Source organism: Schistocerca piceifrons, chromosome 3, assembly GCF_021461385.2.
Source record: "Schistocerca piceifrons isolate TAMUIC-IGC-003096 chromosome 3, iqSchPice1.1, whole genome shotgun sequence".
NCBI classification, from domain to species: domain Eukaryota; kingdom Metazoa; phylum Arthropoda; class Insecta; order Orthoptera; family Acrididae; genus Schistocerca; species Schistocerca piceifrons.
Window position 1 is genome coordinate 400,418,709 of NC_060140.1, and position 17,896 is coordinate 400,436,604.

Sequence of the window (17,896 nt, forward strand, 5' to 3'; positions counted from 1 at the left end):
GTTCCGACAGTTCGACCTCAAACGTCCCTGACTACTCGTTTGCCGAGAGAACACTTATTCGTTTTTGGTTTACCAGTCTTGACGTTTGGTATCCTTGTGCGTTCTGTCGTATAGTGAGCCACTGAAATCTACGATGATTTCAGGGCTCTGGTAGAGAGGAAATTGCGACCCGTGGATGATGCTTTTCCGAAAGTCAGATGGTATATCGCCAGACTCATATATTCTACACACCAACGTGAATAGTCGTTTTGTTGCCACTTCCCCCAATCATTTTAGAAATTCTGATGGAATGTTATCCATCCCTTCTGCCTTATTTGACCGTAAGTCCTCCAAAGCTCTTTTAAATTCCGATTCTAATACTGGATCCCCTATCTCTTCTAAATCGACTCCTGCTTCTTCTTCTATCACATCAGACAAATCTTCACCCTCATAGAGGCTTTCAATGTATTATTTCCACCTATCTGCTCTCTCCTCTGCGTTTAACAGTGGAATTCCCGTTGCACTCTTAATGTTACCACCGTTGCTTTTGTCACCAAAGGTTGTTTTGACTTTCCTGTATGCTGAGTCTGTCCTTCCGACAATCATATATTTTTCGATGTCTTCACATTTTTCCTGCAGCCATTTCGTCTTAGCTTCCTTGCACTTCCTATTTATTTCATTCTTCAGCGACTTGTATTTCTATATTCCTGATTTTCCCGGAACATGTTTGTACTTCCTCCTTTCATCAATCAACTAAAGTATTTCTTCTGTTACCCACGGTTTCTTCGCAGCTACCTTCTGTGTACCTATGTTTTCCTTCCCAACTTCTGTGATGGCCCTTTTTAGAGATGTCCATTCCTCTTCAACTGTACTGCCTACTGCGCTATTCCTTATTGCTGTATCTATAGCGTTAGAGAACTTCAAACGTATCTCGTCATTCCTTAGTACTTCCGTATCCCACTTCTTTGCGTATTGATTCTTCCTGACTGATGTCTTGAACTTCAGCCTACTCTTCATCACTACTATATTGTGATCTGAGTCTATATCTGCTCCTGGGTACGTCTTACAATCCAGTATCTGATTTCGGAATCTCTGTCTGACCATGATGTAATCTAATTGAAATCTTCCCGTATCTCCCGGCCTTTTCCAAGTATACCTCCTCCTCTTGTGGTTCTTGAACAGGGTATTCGCTATTACTAGCTGAAACTTGTTACAGAACTCAGTTAGTCTTTCTCCTCTTTCATTCCTTGTCCTAAGCCCATATTCTCCTGTAACCTTTTCTTCTACTCCTTCCCCTACAACTGCATTCCAGTCGCCCATGACTATTAGATTTTCGTCCCCCTTTACATACTGCATTACTCTTTCAATATCCTCATACACTTTCTCTATCTGTTCATCTTCAGCTTGCGACGTCGGCATGTATACCTGAACTATCGTTGTCGGTGTTGGTCTGCTGTCGATTCTGATTAGAACAACCTGGCCACTGAACTGTTCAGAGTAACACACCCTCTGCCCCATCTTCCTATTCATAACGAATCCTACACCTGTTATACGATTTTCTGCTGCTGTTGATATTACCCGATACTCATCTGACCAGAAATCCTTGTCTTCCTTCCACTTCACTTCACTGACCCCTACTATATCTAGATTGAGCCTTTGCATTTCCCTTTTCAGATTTTCTAGTTTCCCTACCACTATCAAGCTTCTGACATTCCACGCCCCGACTCGTAGAACGTTATACTTTCGTTGATTACTCAATCTTTTTCTCATGGTAACCTCCCCCTTGGCAGTCCCCTCCCGGAGATCCGAATGGGGGATTATTCCGGAATCTTTTGCCAATGGAGAGATCATCATGACACTTCTTCAATTACAGGCCACATGTCCTGTGGATACACGTTACGTGTCTTTAATGTAGTGGTTTCCATTACCTTCTGCATCCTCATGTCGTTGATCATTGGTGGTTCTTCCGCCTTTAGGGGCAATTTCCCACCCTTAGGACAAGAGAGTGCCCTGAACCTGTATCCGCTCCTCCGCCGTCTTTGACAAGGCCGTTGGCAGAATGAGACTGACTTCTTATGCCAGAAGTCTTCGGCCGCCAATGCTGATTATTTATCAAAATTTCGGCAGTGGCGGGGTTCGAACCCGGGACCGAAAACGTTTTGATTATGAATCAAAGTCGCTACCCCTAGACGACCATTATATGGAAGTAAATACGGACTGTGCAAAACCGGAACAGAACAGAATCGCAGTGTTTGAGATGTGGTGCTATAAAGATGTAGGAAATTACCTGGAATAATAAGGAAGGAAAGGGTTCCCACGGAATCGGCGAAGAAAGGAACATATGAAAACACCAACAATGGATGGGACAGAAGTTAGGACATTTGTTAAGACGTTATGGAATAAATTCCATAGTACTAGAAGGAACTCTAGGGGGTAAAAACTTCGGTGCATATCACATAACATGTTGTTGCGTATGAAATTTAGCTAACATACTGAATTTTTCTTCAGACTCTGTCACCAATCTCGAGATAACTGATCTGATGTAGCACACTGGTTTGCGATCGCACCGTGCCAGCAATAAAACCAGATGAAATGTGCACAACATTTCTCATATTTGATAAACGGTTTCATCTATCGAAATGAGATTTTGGCAAATGATAGTACGCAAAGTGGAGAGTTTTTTACCATACCACTGTCATATAAAACTTCATTATTTACCGTGTTATTCCAATAAATACAGACTTTTTCGGTGAAAGAATGTAATTTTTAAGGGCCATCGATAACTGGTCAAAGGAGAGATGCTATGGGATTTGGAACAACATATTTTAAGACATTACACCTTTTTTTTTACCAAGGATCTGCTTTTCCATAAGTTACTGACTTTAGTTTCCCACAGTTCCTCACTATGTCAACTTAATAAACCATGGTTTTGGAATTCTGTCGCAACTGTGTCTGCACAACATGTTAGTGAGGTGAGGCAGTGTAAACTCCGTTGTGTTCTGGCAAAAGAAGCAAATTTTGACATGGCAAAGAAATATGTAGGTATTACTCAAAATTCGCCACTTGTGGCGCTTCTCTGAAAGTTACGAATGGTTAAAAGGCCAGGCGAAAATAAATCACAGCATTTTCGGCGGAATTCTTTTTAGATACTAACGACGGCAGAGGTGATAGGAGATATTTTTGAATGGTCACCGTGCAAATGTGGGAGTGGAGGGGACCCACGTAATACACTACTTGCTACACAGCGAAGATGACGTGCTACAGGCGCGAAATTTAACCGACAGAAAGAAGATGTTGTGATATGCAAATGATTAGCTTTTCAGACCATTCACACAAGGTTGGCGCCGGTAGTGACACCTACAACGTGCTGACATGAGGAAATTTTCCAACCGATTTCTCATACACAAACAGCAGTTGACCGGCGTTGCCTGGTGAAACGTTGTAGTGATGCCTCGTGTAAGGATGAGAAACGCGTACCATCACGTTTGCGACTTTGATAAAGGTCGGATCGTAGCCTATCGCGATTGCGGTTTATAGTATAGCGACATTGCTGCTCACGTTGGTCTAGATCCAATGACTGTAAGCAGAATATGGAATTGGTGGGTTCAGGAGGGTAATACGGAACGCCGTGCTGGATCCCAACGGCCTCGTATCACTAGCAGTCGAGATGACAGGCATCTTATCCGCATGGCTGTAACGGATCGTGCAGCCACGTCTCGATCCCTGAGTCAACAGATGGGGACGTTTGCAAGACAACAACCATCTGCACGAATAGTTTGACGACGTTTGCAGCATCATGGACTATCAGCTCGGAGACCATGGCTGCGGTTAGCCTCGACGCTGCATCACAGACAGGATCGCCTGCGATGGTGTACTCAACGACGAACCTGGGTGCACGAATGGCAAAACGTCATTTTTTCCGATGATTCCAGGTTCTGTTTACAGCACCATGATTGTCGCATCCGTGTTTGGCGACATCTCGGTGAACGCACATTGGAAGTATGTATTCGTCATCGCCATACTGGCGTATCACCCGGCGAGATGGTATGGGGTGCCATTGGTTACACGTCTCGGTCACCTCTTGTTCGCATTGACGGCACATTGAACAGTGGACGTTAAATTTCAGATGTGTTACGACCCGTGGCTCTACCCTTCATTCGATCCCTGAGAAAGCCTACATTTCAGCAGGATAATGCACGACCACGTGCTGCAGGTCCTGTACGGGCCTTTCTGGATACAGAAAATGTTTGACTGCTGCCCTGGCCACCACATTCTCCAAATCTCTCACCAACTGAAAAAGTCTGGTCAATGGTGGCCGAGCAACTGGCTCGTAACAATACGCCAGTCACTACTCTTGATGAACTATGGTATCGTATTGAAGTTACATGGGCAGCTGTACCTGTACACGCCATCCAAGCTCTATTTGACTCAATGCCCAGGCGCATCAAGGTAGTTATTACGGCCAGAGGTGGGTGTTCTGATTTCTCAGGATCAATGCACCCAAATTGCGTGAAAATGTAATCACATGTCAGTTCTAGTATAATATATTTGTTCAATGAATACCCGTTTATCATCTGAATTTCTTCTTGGTGTAGCAATTTTGATGGCCAGTATTGTATTTACAAAAAAATGTGAGTGTAGGATTCAGTTTAGAACGGCACTACCCCGCCGGCGCTGGGCATTTCCCTCACAGCTCTCGGAGCGATCTCCCATCACTGCCGCTCTCCCCACGCTTCCCCAGCCGACTGCGCATCTAGCGCCCACAGAATCTAGCGCGGACTATACTTACTGTATGGCCGTGACCGAGAGGAAGACGGTGGAGAAGACGAGCGCCGCGTAGACGGCGGCGAGCGACACGGTGCCCAGGCCGTCCGCCTTGTTGATGGAGCTCTGCAGGTTGGTGGCGCCCACGAAGGCGGTGAAGTGCATCATGTAGGCCGCGCTCAGAGCCACCAGGTTGCGCAGCACCCGCCGGCGGTCGGCGGCACTCAGCGGCTCCGCTTTGGCGCCGCAGTCGCCCGTCAGCGAGGGCTTCTTCGACGCCTGGTCTTGTGCGTGGTTGTTTGATAGAAGGCTGGAAACGTAAGAGGCTCGTAACTGCCACGAGAGTGGAAGTGCGCAATCACACACCTGACCGCACAAGAAAAAGGACACGACAGATGTAATTAACAACAGGTTACATATAAGGTATTCAAAGAACAAATCACTGCTTGAGCATAATACTAGCGAATACCAAGTGGATGCTTAGAATAGATATTTAACTTAATGCCAATACTGTTATAAGCCCACCGGAAAAAAAGTTAGTGCCGGCCGTTGTGGCCGAGTGGTTCTAGGCGCCTCCTCCGGAATCGCACTGCTGCTACGGTCGCAGATTCGAATCCTGCCGCGGGCATGGATGTGTGTGATGTCCTTAGGTTAGGTAGGTTTAAGTAGTTCTAAGTTCTAGGGGACTGATGGCCTTAGATGTTAAGTCCCATAGTGCTCAAAGCCATTTTTTGAAAAAAATTAGTCACCTCTCTGCGCAGGCACAGATGAATCCTTAAGCCTTTACAGATGGCGCAGAGATCGAGTCACGGGTTCAACGCGCACTGCGTCTGCGTGAGCATACGGAAGTAGACATGGATAAATGTAAGGACGTGACAGAGTGAGAAAAAGGAGTAATCGTGTTTTGCCATGCCCATGAGCATATGTTGTGTAAAGTTGCTGGAGTCGTTGCTGTTTCGCGGCTGACTGTTCAATGTGTCTACACGGAGTGGTGGAAAACACGTGCTCCGAAACACAACGTCAGAACTGTGGTCGGAAAGAGATTCTGACTGAGACAGACCGGTGACTTATTTCACGGCTTGTGAACCAAAATCGCTTCCAATCCCAACAGTAATTGTTGCAATCAGTGAACGAAGGTCCCAGAAGCTATCGAGAAAACATTGTGAAGGGAAATGGGTGCAAAGAGCGTTAGGAGTCGCAAGAATCCGTTACTCACGCAAGCACATGAAGTTACGCGTCTTTAGTGAGAAAAAACCATCGAATGTGGACACTAGCTCACTGCTAGAGTGTTATGTGGTCTGCATGCCGTTGAGTGCACCGAATGCCAAATGAAGCATTTCTTCCTGAATGTTGGAAGGTCAACTGAGTGCCGGAGATGGGGCTGCAGTGTATTGGGGTATTTTCTGCTCGTCTTCGGCCCGCTCCCTGAGGTGACCACCAATACGAACCAGCATATTCTAAATGATCAGGTGTTGCCTTCCAGTCTACATGTTTGATGTTTTTCAAGACGACAGCAGCAGAGTGTATCGGGTTGGAAGAATATGTGGCTTGTTTTCTGAACACTCCTTCAGCCTTATACATCTTGATTCGCCTACAAAATCACTTACTTGAACCTCCATAGAAGGTTTGTGGTAGATGTCGGAACAGACGGTAGCCCATCGGCATAAGTATCGCGACAGTTTTGTGGAATTCCGCGAGAAAAGCCTCTGCGAGTGGTGTAACCTTGATAAGACGTACCTGAACAACCTTTCGGACTCACTTCCTAACCGAACCCAAGCGATTATCAAGTTCAGGGGCTTCTGCCTTAGTAACGGGAGATGGTCGTGTTTGATTCCCAGTATGGTCGGATATTTTCTCGGGTGGGGTCTGGTGTTGTGTTGTCCTCGTACCGTCAAAAATGACAAGAAAGTCGCCTAAAACAGATTGTCCTATCGTCATACCACTACTGAGATGGCTGTATGGGCATGGACCGGAAGTCTCTAAAAGCGAAAAAAAAGTCCAGTGGCAGAATTACACGGTGTTAAATGATGCCTGTAATAATTTCACCACGACTAACTAATTTTTTGTCCGGTGAGCGTATACGCTAGCCTTAAACAGACCAATTATCTCCATTTTAGTCGACATCAAGAGGATATATGATTCGATTGACTGACAGTCTCCTTTTGGCATCCTACAAAGGCAGGGAGCAGGCCCGAAGACAATAAGCCTCGTCAAGCAACCACACACGTACAAGAAACCAAAAATAAAATTTTAGGAGCAAATATCAGTGCCTTTTGCAAATAAAACTGCTGTTGGGATCTCACCACTCCTCTTCAGTCTTATCTTAGATGAAGCCATCATTGAACGGAAAAAAATTATTTGAGAAACCTACTCAGCTTCCATGGACAAAAGATAACATTAAGATTTCTTGCATAGGTGTCGCAGAGGATGTGCTAGTGGATAGCTACACCACAGCAGGAAAACTGTGTGATGCTCTCAATGCATGAGCTGGTAAATCTAGCCTAAAAACCTCTCTTGAAAAACCTGGGTCTACACTGTTTTTCTTTTCAAAGCAATTTTAGTAGACTCTAGAACACGACCGTATTGTGCTGCAGAAGTGAACATTTATACATCTATGGAGCCAAATGTATTAGTCGAGAAGAGAAAAAAATCAACATGTGAAATGCTAAGGTCAAATAGATGTCTTCTCCAGGTATTAGTAGCCTATCGAACCCTGTGATGTATAACCGACAGCCGTAGATTTACGAACCATGCCGTCCAGTAGCTGCACAACAATGCACCCTCGTATGAAACTTAACATTCGGAAATTAAACACTATATACAGGCTAATCAAAAGAATGGGGCACTTCAGTTATCTCAGTAAGATCATTAAACAGATGGGACCAGAAGGAGCACAGAGAATTCGTTTTCAGAAACTCAAATGAGCACGCGGGCGAACGCATTACATTTAGTCCACTCTCACGAAGTTAGACAGTAGAATTAAACACTATATACAGGCTAATCAAAAGAATGGGGCACTTCAGTTATCTCAGTAAGATCATTAAACAGATGGGACCAGAAGGAGCACAGAGAATTCGTTTTCAGAAACTCAAATGAGCACGCGGGCGAACGCATTACATTTAGTCCACTCTCACGAAGTTAGACAGTAGAATACAATTATCAAACCTAAAATTCTCTACGTGAGTGAAACCTTAATTCTCAACAGGTAAGGTGTTGCGGTAAGAATCCTGGAAGAACAAAAATATATTATGAGTAAAATTTAAGGTCCGTAAAGAATGGAAACGGTTACAGACAAATTGTCACACATGCCATGAGATGACAGAAAGCAAAGATATCAATTATTTACACGTGTCCGAAGGCTCCCAAGATTGACACATATGGGATAGACACGTGATAACAAGACAGACTATAGAACAATTATGGCGCGGACGCTGGTAGCGCAGGTATGTGTGTATAGAAGTGCCCTCTATTGGGAAGCGAACGTTTATCGCTGCGTCATTTGCTCGTCGGCATTTCAGTGAGTCGTATGTGCGTGCGACTTCACTATGGTGGGCAGGAAAGAGAGATAACGAGGTTCAGTCCGTTTTTGACTGCACAAGGAATATCAGTAGGTGAAATTTATGCGCGAATGTCTGCTGTGCGTGGCGAACAGACTACGTCACGTGTGCGCGCGTTTGCATGGATTAAACGATAACCAAAAAGTCGGGTGACTTTGAAAGATAGCAGTAGGCCAGGACGGGCTCATCGTGTCATTATCCCTTCTGTTGTTCCTTGGGTGGATATAGAGGTCTTCTTATGGGGCATACAACCAAAGATTCATGCCAAGAGAGTAAAAGGAACAAAAATTCCATAACAACGGTGCTGCGTGACCAGGAACACAAAAGGAAAGCTTTAGTTGGATGACAACAATTGGGTGAGGGTGACCTCAGATGATTAAGTGACTTTATTTTTTACGTCAGACGAAGAAACTTTGTGTTCCGATATCGGTCTTGTACACAATAAAGGTCGTGGATTAAGCAACTGTCCCGTTTTCTCATTTTTCAAAATGACTTTCGGTGGCTACTGCCCTCAGAAATGAACGACGGCGGACAGTGGGGCGCATTCGGTTCATGCTGGGCATCAGTCACGGTACCACCCACGCATTCATGAAGGAGAATCTGAAGTTCCGGAAAAACTAAGCGCAGTGGGTTCCCCACACGGCCTGACGGAGGAACAGAAGGTGGACAGAGTATCGACATACCTCCAGCGTGTGGGACGATTTCATGATGAGGAATATCGTTCAGTCTCCCGTACTGTAGCGGGAAATGAAACGTAGTGTCATCATTTTGAGCCGGAGAGCAAGCGTCAGAACCAACAATGGAAGTGCATGGATTCACTCCCACCAAAATATCCAAATCCGTGCATGCCAAGTCCGGGAAAGTCAAGATGACCTTTTCCTTGCCTAAGGCGGAATTCCTCATCCAGTTTTGCTTTCAGTGTATGGTCTCGCTGCTCATACACTTTCCAGAACACGGCGTCCAATTAACGCACAGCAGTAGCTGGATATTTGCAAAAACTTGGGCGCGCTAACAGATACAAACGCCCAGGAATGTTGACGGATGGCGTAATATTTTGTAGGATAGTTCCCACCCACAAGTTTCCAAGGTTGTTTTGACTAGGCTGCCTAAGTTTTGGTGGGAAGCTCTTGCACATCCTCCATATAGTCCCGACCGGTGCCCCATCATATTTCTGTATTTCTGGAGCCCTAAAGAAAGACATTCGTGGCCGTCCATTTGCTTCGGACGAAGCGGTGCACGCCAAGGAGCTATCATGGTTTCGTAGCTAATTCCAAACATTTTTCCGTGAAGTCATTAATCGTCTAGGCTGAAGTTAGGATAACTGTATTAACAATTATAGCAGTTACTTTTGAAATAATAAACGCTTTACCCACTTTCCTTCAATGTGTCCCATTTTCATTTGACTGCGCTTTATTTATAGGGAACTTAAAGAATATACCATGGATACAACAAGCTGGAAAAGACGTCAACAAAGCCCAGACGGAAGCAGTGGCAGTAGTAGTCCAGGATGCTGTCCATTCGAAAGTTAAACTGTCGAGCAGTACAACGACAGAAATAAAACAAAATTGGCTTGAAGGAAAAGTAGCCTTCAGGTAAACGAATCTAATAGTACTGCGTGGTCCTAGAGGGTCTATATGAAGATAGAGAAGCTTCCTTCTTCAATGGAAGAAGCTCGATGATGTGCAAAACGAATCATAAATTGTGTCATACTAGCAGCTCTAAGTGGTTCTAGAACGAGAAAAAAGGGGAGCGGAGAGGGTGCGGCCAAGTAGCTTTCAACTGTCAGGAATGGAATGTAAGTAGCAATCTGAATCAGTTCATGAATGCAGTTAACTAACTACCGAAAAATATCCTTTAAACTATACACCATACATATAATTTGCATTGTATTACACAATAAATTTGAAGTAGTCGGTTGCGTATAATGTTTCCTGTACACACAATAAAACAGTGTCGAAAAATAGTCATTTGCACAAATTAGTTAATATATGCCGGTAACTACTGGATACTACCACATAATAATTAAATTCCTTTTATCTGACTGTAAATAAATCACAAGCCCGATCGTCTTGTGCTTTACACGAAGTTCACGACTGATCCTTCAAATGACATGATTTTGTTTACATGGAAATCTGTAATCGAGCTGAAGCACCTGCTACAGAAAGCAGTAGCGCAAGATGTGTTCACCGTTTCGATGGTCCTCAAACATCTGCTAATTCAGGTATATAGTTTTACAGCATTGTGGCGTCAATAACGGCTAATACCACTGAATATTTACGTGTAACTATGAATGAAAAATGTGTAACGCCTTGCTATACACAAAGGGAATATGACTGAATATATGGGACCAATTTGTGCCGAAACGTATAATGCTGTGAGATCGACGTTTTCACGTAACTTCCTGGTTTAAATTATTCTTGAATTATTGTCGCGTCAAATCTGGCTAAAATCTCGATCTTTCGACGAAATGCTCCCTCGTGTTCATCAGTAATAACCTACTGTCGTAACTGTTGTTGTGATGACCATTTCCTGCTAATTTCTATTCCTCAGGAATTTCTGAATCACCCCCTGCAATGCTGTTTATGAATGGCAGCACAACAGCTCGAATCACCAGACTGACGTATGGATTTTCAGTCAGGGTGCGTGGTATAATCAGGCCCTCAACTTGCCTTATTCTAACTATCACACGGCCATCACTGGCACTGATGCATAACCAGTTTTCAATAGTAAACACAACAGACCTCCTCCTTGTCCTCCAATAAGCTCTCGCTTGACACCACTGAAATTGCAAATGGCAATGGTTTGGGGTCAAAGGAGTGAACGCTGCAGAGCGTCTGGCTCGGATCTGTCCTTCAAGTAGCCTATTTGTAACAATTCGTTGAGTCACTGTGATGCCAAATGCTGCTCAGAGTGATGCTAAAGATCCAGTACGATACGCCAGAGCCATCTGCCTAATACGACTGTCTTCTCTCTGAGTTCTGCTACGTGACCGTCCGGTGCCCATCACCTTGCGACTGTACGTTCTCGTGACCATTGCTGCCAGCAATAATGTAGAGTGGCTACATTTCTGCCAAATCTTTCTGTAGTACCGCAGAAGGCACATCCAGCTTCTCGTAGCCTTATTAATCGCCCTCGCTAAACTCAGTGAGGTGTTGATAATGCGTCTTTGTCGCCTTAAAGGCATTCTAACTAACGTCAACTCACGAAGTCCAATCTCAAACATAATCAACACTCACAACAGTTACAGCGTGTATTTAAATAAAAGCTTATTTGTATTTCACAGTGGCGTTCTTGGTGCCACTCTTGCGCGACTGACGCGAAATCTGAATAGACATCATCGTTCAGATGTAGAAACACGCCTACAACCTTCGTTACGTCGCACAACTTCCTCTTGGTGTTGCTATTTTTTTTTCGTCAGTGCATATACGAGAGCAAGTGAAAAAGAAATGGCATCTTGATGAGGTCTGTTTTCACACAATGGTCTGCCGGATTCACTGTATTTACCAGTGATCGACTCACGTCTCATGAGTGGTTATTATGCGACTGAGAAAGTTTCTTGTTCTTTAATGGTGCACTTCCGCGTGTTCAGCCTAGTTCTTTCTTTTTTATCCACATACTCGTATTTCGACGAGCGTCTTATTTTTCTTCATGTTCTGTGGAGTGTTGTGTCGCAGGTTCCTGGACTCCAACTAGACGGTAACTGTTGTTCGTCCATCATCACTGTTCAAAAGTGAATTAGATTCCCACTATGACCTTTGATGCTCTTTTGTTTCTAGTGTCTACCCTGGTATTCCCTGAAGCGCACTTCCTCTCACATTTTCCCCACTCTGGTGGATGTGATTGTCAGCGAGATTTATGCTGGACCCAAAATCTTACTTAAACTGAAACCTCACGCCCTGTTTATTAAGTTTTCCAGTATCTTTATTTCGGTGGAGAACCTAATCTAGCTGTCACAGAAACTTGGCGTTTGCACGACGGTACTGGTCTCGTCGTATGTCATTTGATGAGTATCCTCCAGGTGTTACTCGGTGACAGCTGATTTGCTTGTTTGTTTAAGTACGGTGTGTTACTGACGTTCCGTACACGTCTCCTCGGGTGTGCTAATAGTCATTCGCAAGGAGTGGGGTATACAGCTGGTTTTCTGAGACCTAGATTATCGTAAACTTCACAAAGAAGACTATCTTTGTTGTTGGGAGACAAAAGCGCTGTATGCCATGTATCGAGTGGAGGCCAACGACCTCTCAGGATAACGGCGCTGCACGAGGTAGATAATCGATTCCTGGCATCTCTTTGTCTGTTGACATCTTTTTCGGGGCGTTCTTTGTTATGACTGCAGTCCCGTCTCACTTTGACAGTCTGAGTACCCATTCCTTAACACTATCCTTGGCTACAATTCTGAAAGTGTTCGTGATGTATGGACCGGAGTCTTTAACACTGAATTTCTTTGTGGAGGATGGTACTGGCTCGAGGCATGAAGACAGAGGTAAGTGTTGGTGCGTTTTCTATACTCACTGTGATCCAGCCGGTCTTCACTTAACTAACGCGTCGAAGGAAGGTATCTGTTTTCTTTTTCCAAGTTCCATCATGAATTTTATATTATGATATACAGAGTGAATATTCCAAAACTTCTTAAAGTTTTTTCGTTCATTTGGCCAAACCACAAACAAGTCGTCGAATATAGAAAGAAACACTTTCATCTTAACTGCTCGGAGCATCAAAGTACGTAGTGCGCGTCGGGAATGGAACGTAGCTACAAATAGCTGCGGGAGCCCAAGGACAGTTCACGGCTTGGACGGAGTCCAGGCAATGAGCAAGGCTCACAGCAACTGGAAAAGATGGCTGGGTCGGTCGTCCAACTATTGTGCCCAAAAAATAAGCAACAATTTGCACGAACTATCCGAGAGATTACAAGTTTATTCGTTCTTCACCAAAACTCCTTAAATTTTGGAGTTTCCTAACGACTCTGTTTGTGTTCATCGGTTGACGTGGTACTCAGCGAGCACAAACCTTGCGACAGTTTACACATGAATAGGCAATTTGCTAATTCAAAACGGGGGCTCATTTTCAAATATATCATCAGTTGTGGTACGACGATTATCACAAAACATTCGCTCAGCAGTCTCGGAGTTCCGTTCCTTTTTCGAAGTAAGTGATCTACTCGAACTCTCATCGTCGCAGACTCGTACACGTCCATTAAAGCGATTTATACACACGTAATTTCTTCTTATGCTCAGACAGATACTGCTGCTCCATTTTGCTTATAATCTCCACTGCTTTGGTTCCTTCAGAGTACAGAAAACGAATCACTGCCCTCAGTTCTTATTTGGTGCATACGGAATCACTAACGACCACAACTATTCATTGCAACAACACAGGTTACTTATAAGAAGAATAGTAATGTTGAAGAATATCATTGTTGAGATAATGCTATGAATGTGTGGAGGAAAAGTAATATCTGTACTTGTTGACTCGTATATACCAGGCGTTTATTAAAGGTGCAAACGAAAGAGATGAGTAGGGTACAATGGGACAAGCAAATAATCTTAATGGACATAAATCTGGAAACAAACAATTTCCCCGATACGACGTATTATGAGAGTGCATTTACAGCTTTTAACGGAGTCCCCGAGCATCCAAAATGCAGATATGCCCTTGTGCACAGAATCATTACAAGTGCTTCATATGGCCACCATTAAAATGAAGGCAGTCTTCAGAATGTCTCCTATTGATGTCCTCGCTCTTTCAAAAACACCAATTGTGCATTGGCAACCATCCACAATACTTTACCTGAGATCATAGATTCTATTAACGAGGTTGGAATACAAAAAGTTTTTAAATACCTCAGTACAAAAAAATCAAATTGGATCAAGTCAGAGAACCTGCAAAGCCATGGTTTTTGATAGCCAGGACACAGACACATGTGGAAACGCTATTTACTAATATTGGGGTACTAGTATCACGCTTGGACTAGAAATAGCGTCCTTGATTAGTAATCAAAATGCCCTCCACTTAAATTTTAATTAAAAATTATCAGCTATGTCGACCGAAGACTTCCGGGATAATAAGTCACCTTCATTCTGCCAACGGCCATGTCAAAAACGGCGGAGGAGCAGACAGAGGTTCAGGGCACTCTCTTGTCCTCGGAGTGGGAAACTGCACGTAATGGTGGTAGAATTAGCAATGATCAACTGTATGAGAATGGAGAAGACAATGGAAACCACTGCATTAAAGACACGTAATATGTATCTACAGGACATGTGGCTGTCATTGAGAAAGTGTCATGATGATCTGTCTATTGGCAAAAGATTCCGGAATAGCCCCCATTCGGATCTCCGAGAGCAGACTGCTAAGCGGGAGCCAATCATGAAAAAAAGACTGAATAGCCAACGAAAGGGTAATGTTCTACGGGTCGGGGAGCGTAATGTCAGAAGTGTGAACGTGGTAGGGAAGTAAGAAAATCTGAAAAGGGACGTTCTCGATCTAGATACAGTGGGGTTCAATGACGTGAAATGGAAAAAAAAAAATGACAAGCATGTCTGATTAGATAACAACTACAAGGTAATATGAACAGCAGCCGAAAATGGTGTAACGGGAGTAGGATTCATTATGAATAGGAAGGTAAAGCAGAGAGTGAGTTACTGTGAACTGTTCAGTGATAGGGCTGCTGTCATCCGAATCGACAGCAAATCAAGGACGACAACAGTAGTTCATGTATACATGCCGACGACGCAAGTCCAAGATAAAGAGGTAGAGGAAGTATACAAGGATACTGAACGCGTAATTCAGGACCTCACGGAGGACTGTAATGTGGTTGTAGAGGAAAGAGCAGAAGAAACGGTTACGGGAGAGCTTGGGCTTGGTACTAGGAATGAGAGAGGAGAAAGGCTAATTGAATTCTGCTATAAATTTCAGCCAGTAGTAGCTAATACTCTGTTAGAGAATCACAAGAGGAGGACGTACACTTGGAAAAGGGCGAGACCTACGGGAATATTTCTGTTGCAAAATGGTCAGCTAGAGGTTCCGAAATCAGATACTGCATTTAAAGCGTACTCATGAGCAGGTATAGACACAGATCACAATTTAGTAGTGATGAAGAATAGGTTGAAGTTGAAGAGACTAATCAGGAAAAACCGGTGCCTGAAGAAGTGGTATACTGAAGTACTAAAGAATGGAGAGATACGCTTCAAGTTGTCTGAGGCTATGGAAACTGCGACGAAGAATAGCTCAGCAGGCAGTTCGATTGAGGAGGAACGGACATCTCTAAAGAGAGCAACCACAGAAGTTGGAAAGAAACATGTAGGTACAAAGAAGCTAACTGCGAAGAAACCATAGGTAACAAAAGAAATAGTTCAGTTGATCGATGACAGAAAGAAGTACAGAAATGTTCAGGGAAATTCAGGAATACAGAAATGCAAGTCTCTGGGGAATGAAATAAATAGGAAGTGTAGGGAATCCAAGACGAAATGGCTACATGAAAAATGTGAAGAAACCCATAGTGAAATGATTGTAAGGAAGACTGACTCAACGTATAGAAAAGTAAACAAACCTTCGGTGAAATCGAAAACGAGGGTGACAACTTTAAGAGTGTAATGATAATTCCACTGTTAAATGCTAGGAGACAGCAAATATATGAAAGACGACATTGTAGGCCTCTGTGAAGGGGAAGACTTGTCGTTATAAGGGAAGAAACGGGAGTCAATATGGAAGACTTAATCAGTATTCGAAAGAGCTTTGGAAGGTCTAAGATCGAATAAGCCAGGAGCGATACATAACGTTCCAGCAAAATTTCTAAAATCATCGGGTGAAGTGGGAACAAATCGATTATTATGTTGGTGTGTATAATGTGAGTGCCTGGCGATGTACCATTTGACTTCAGGAAAAAAAATCATCCACACAATTCCAAAGACTGCAAGAGCTGACAAGAGCGGGAACTATCGGAGAAGCAGCATATCAGCTCATGCATCCAACTTAATAATAAGAATTGTATACAGAAGAATGGAAAAGATAATTGAGGATGTGTTACATGGCAGTTTGGCTTCTGGTAAGGTAAAGGCACCAGAGAGGCAATTCTGACGTTGCGGTTGATAATGAAAGTATGACTGAATAAAAATCAAGACACGTTCACAGGATTTGTCGACCTGGAGAAAGCGTTCGAAATGTAAAAAGGTGCAAGATGTTCTAAATTGTGAGAAAAACAGGGGTAAGTGATAGGTAAAGACGGATAATACATAATATAACCGAGAACCAAGACGGAAAAATAAAAGTCCGAGGTGAAAAAGGATGTGCTCGGATTAAAAGGGTGTCTTTCCCCTATTGTTGGATCTGTACCTTGAAGAAACAATTGCGGAAATCAAAGAACGGTTCAAGGGTGATGATACTGGTATCCTCACTGAAAGTGAAGAATTACAGGATGTGTTCAATGGAATGAAAATTTAATCAGTACAGAATGAAGAATGAGAGTGAATCGAAGAGAGACGAAAGTAATGAGAAGCAGCACAAATGAGCACAGCGAGAATCTTAACATCAGAACTGGTGACCACGAGGTAGACGTAGTTAACGAAGCGATGACAAACGGAGCAAGTAGGACGTAAGAAGCACACTAGCACAGGCAAAAAGGGCGAAGTGAACTGTCAAATATAGGCCTTAACTTGAGGAAGAAATTTCTGAGAATGTGCATTTGGGGCACAGTATTGTTGTGTATTGAAACATGGATCATGGGAAACCGGAAAAGAAGAGAATCAGACATTCGAGAAGTGGTGCTACAGAAGAATGTCAAAAAGTTAGGTGGACTGGTGACGCAAGGAATGAGGAGATTCTCCGCAGAATCTGCGAGGAAGGGGAAGTATGGGAAACACTGACAAGAAGAAGGGTGAGGATGATAGGACATCTGTTACGACGTCAGAGAATAATTACCGTGGTACTAGAGAGAACTGCATAGCGTAAAATCTGTAGAGTAAGTCTGAGATTGGAACACATGCAGCCAATGATTGAGAACGTAGATTGCAAGTGCTACTGTGAGATGAAGCGGTTGGCACAGGAGACGAATTAATGGCGGGTCCCATTAAACCAGTCAAAAGACTGATGACTAAAAAAAGAAGATATTCAAAACGGTGTTAAACGTTATCAGTTTCTAATTTCCGTCTCACTTGTAGTATTTCACAATAAACGTAGCGATATTAATAGCGTTTAACACTGATGATTGCACTTATTGAAACTTCATACAGGGGAATCTTACACAGCGTCTACAACCACGTTAGGCTGAATAATACATTTTTTCTTGGTCGCTACGCCGCTGAACACAGATCTGCCTTATTATTGTCTATATCCCCAGAAAACTACGGCACAATACACACTGACTGTGTTCTCCCTGTTCAGATCATACAAAACAGAGAAGAAACAGGATTGTAACAATAGTTATATAACTACAGTTTTGTTACAAACTTTAATTTTTACCAACTGATATTTTTGTGCAACTGTTTTGTTACGAGTACCTACCACTACTGATATTTTTAAAAGATATATAGCTTTCACTTGTACCTCTTGCAAGGGCTAACTTTGTTTAAACTTTGTTAAACCTTGCAGGTTCGCAGGAGAGC

At 43.4% G+C, this 17,896-nt stretch overlaps 1 protein-coding gene across 1 annotated transcript in view; it reads right to left on the bottom strand.

The window, feature by feature from the left end:
* The window catches only part of LOC124788692 (UNC93-like protein), a 471,748-nt gene that overhangs the window by 339,645 nt on the left and 114,207 nt on the right, over positions 1-17,896 (bottom strand). The window contains exon 3 of the mRNA XM_047255972.1: positions 4,769-5,053. Coding sequence (XP_047111928.1) covers positions 4,769-5,053 — 285 coding nt within the window. The remainder of the gene's footprint in view (positions 1-4,768; positions 5,054-17,896) is intronic.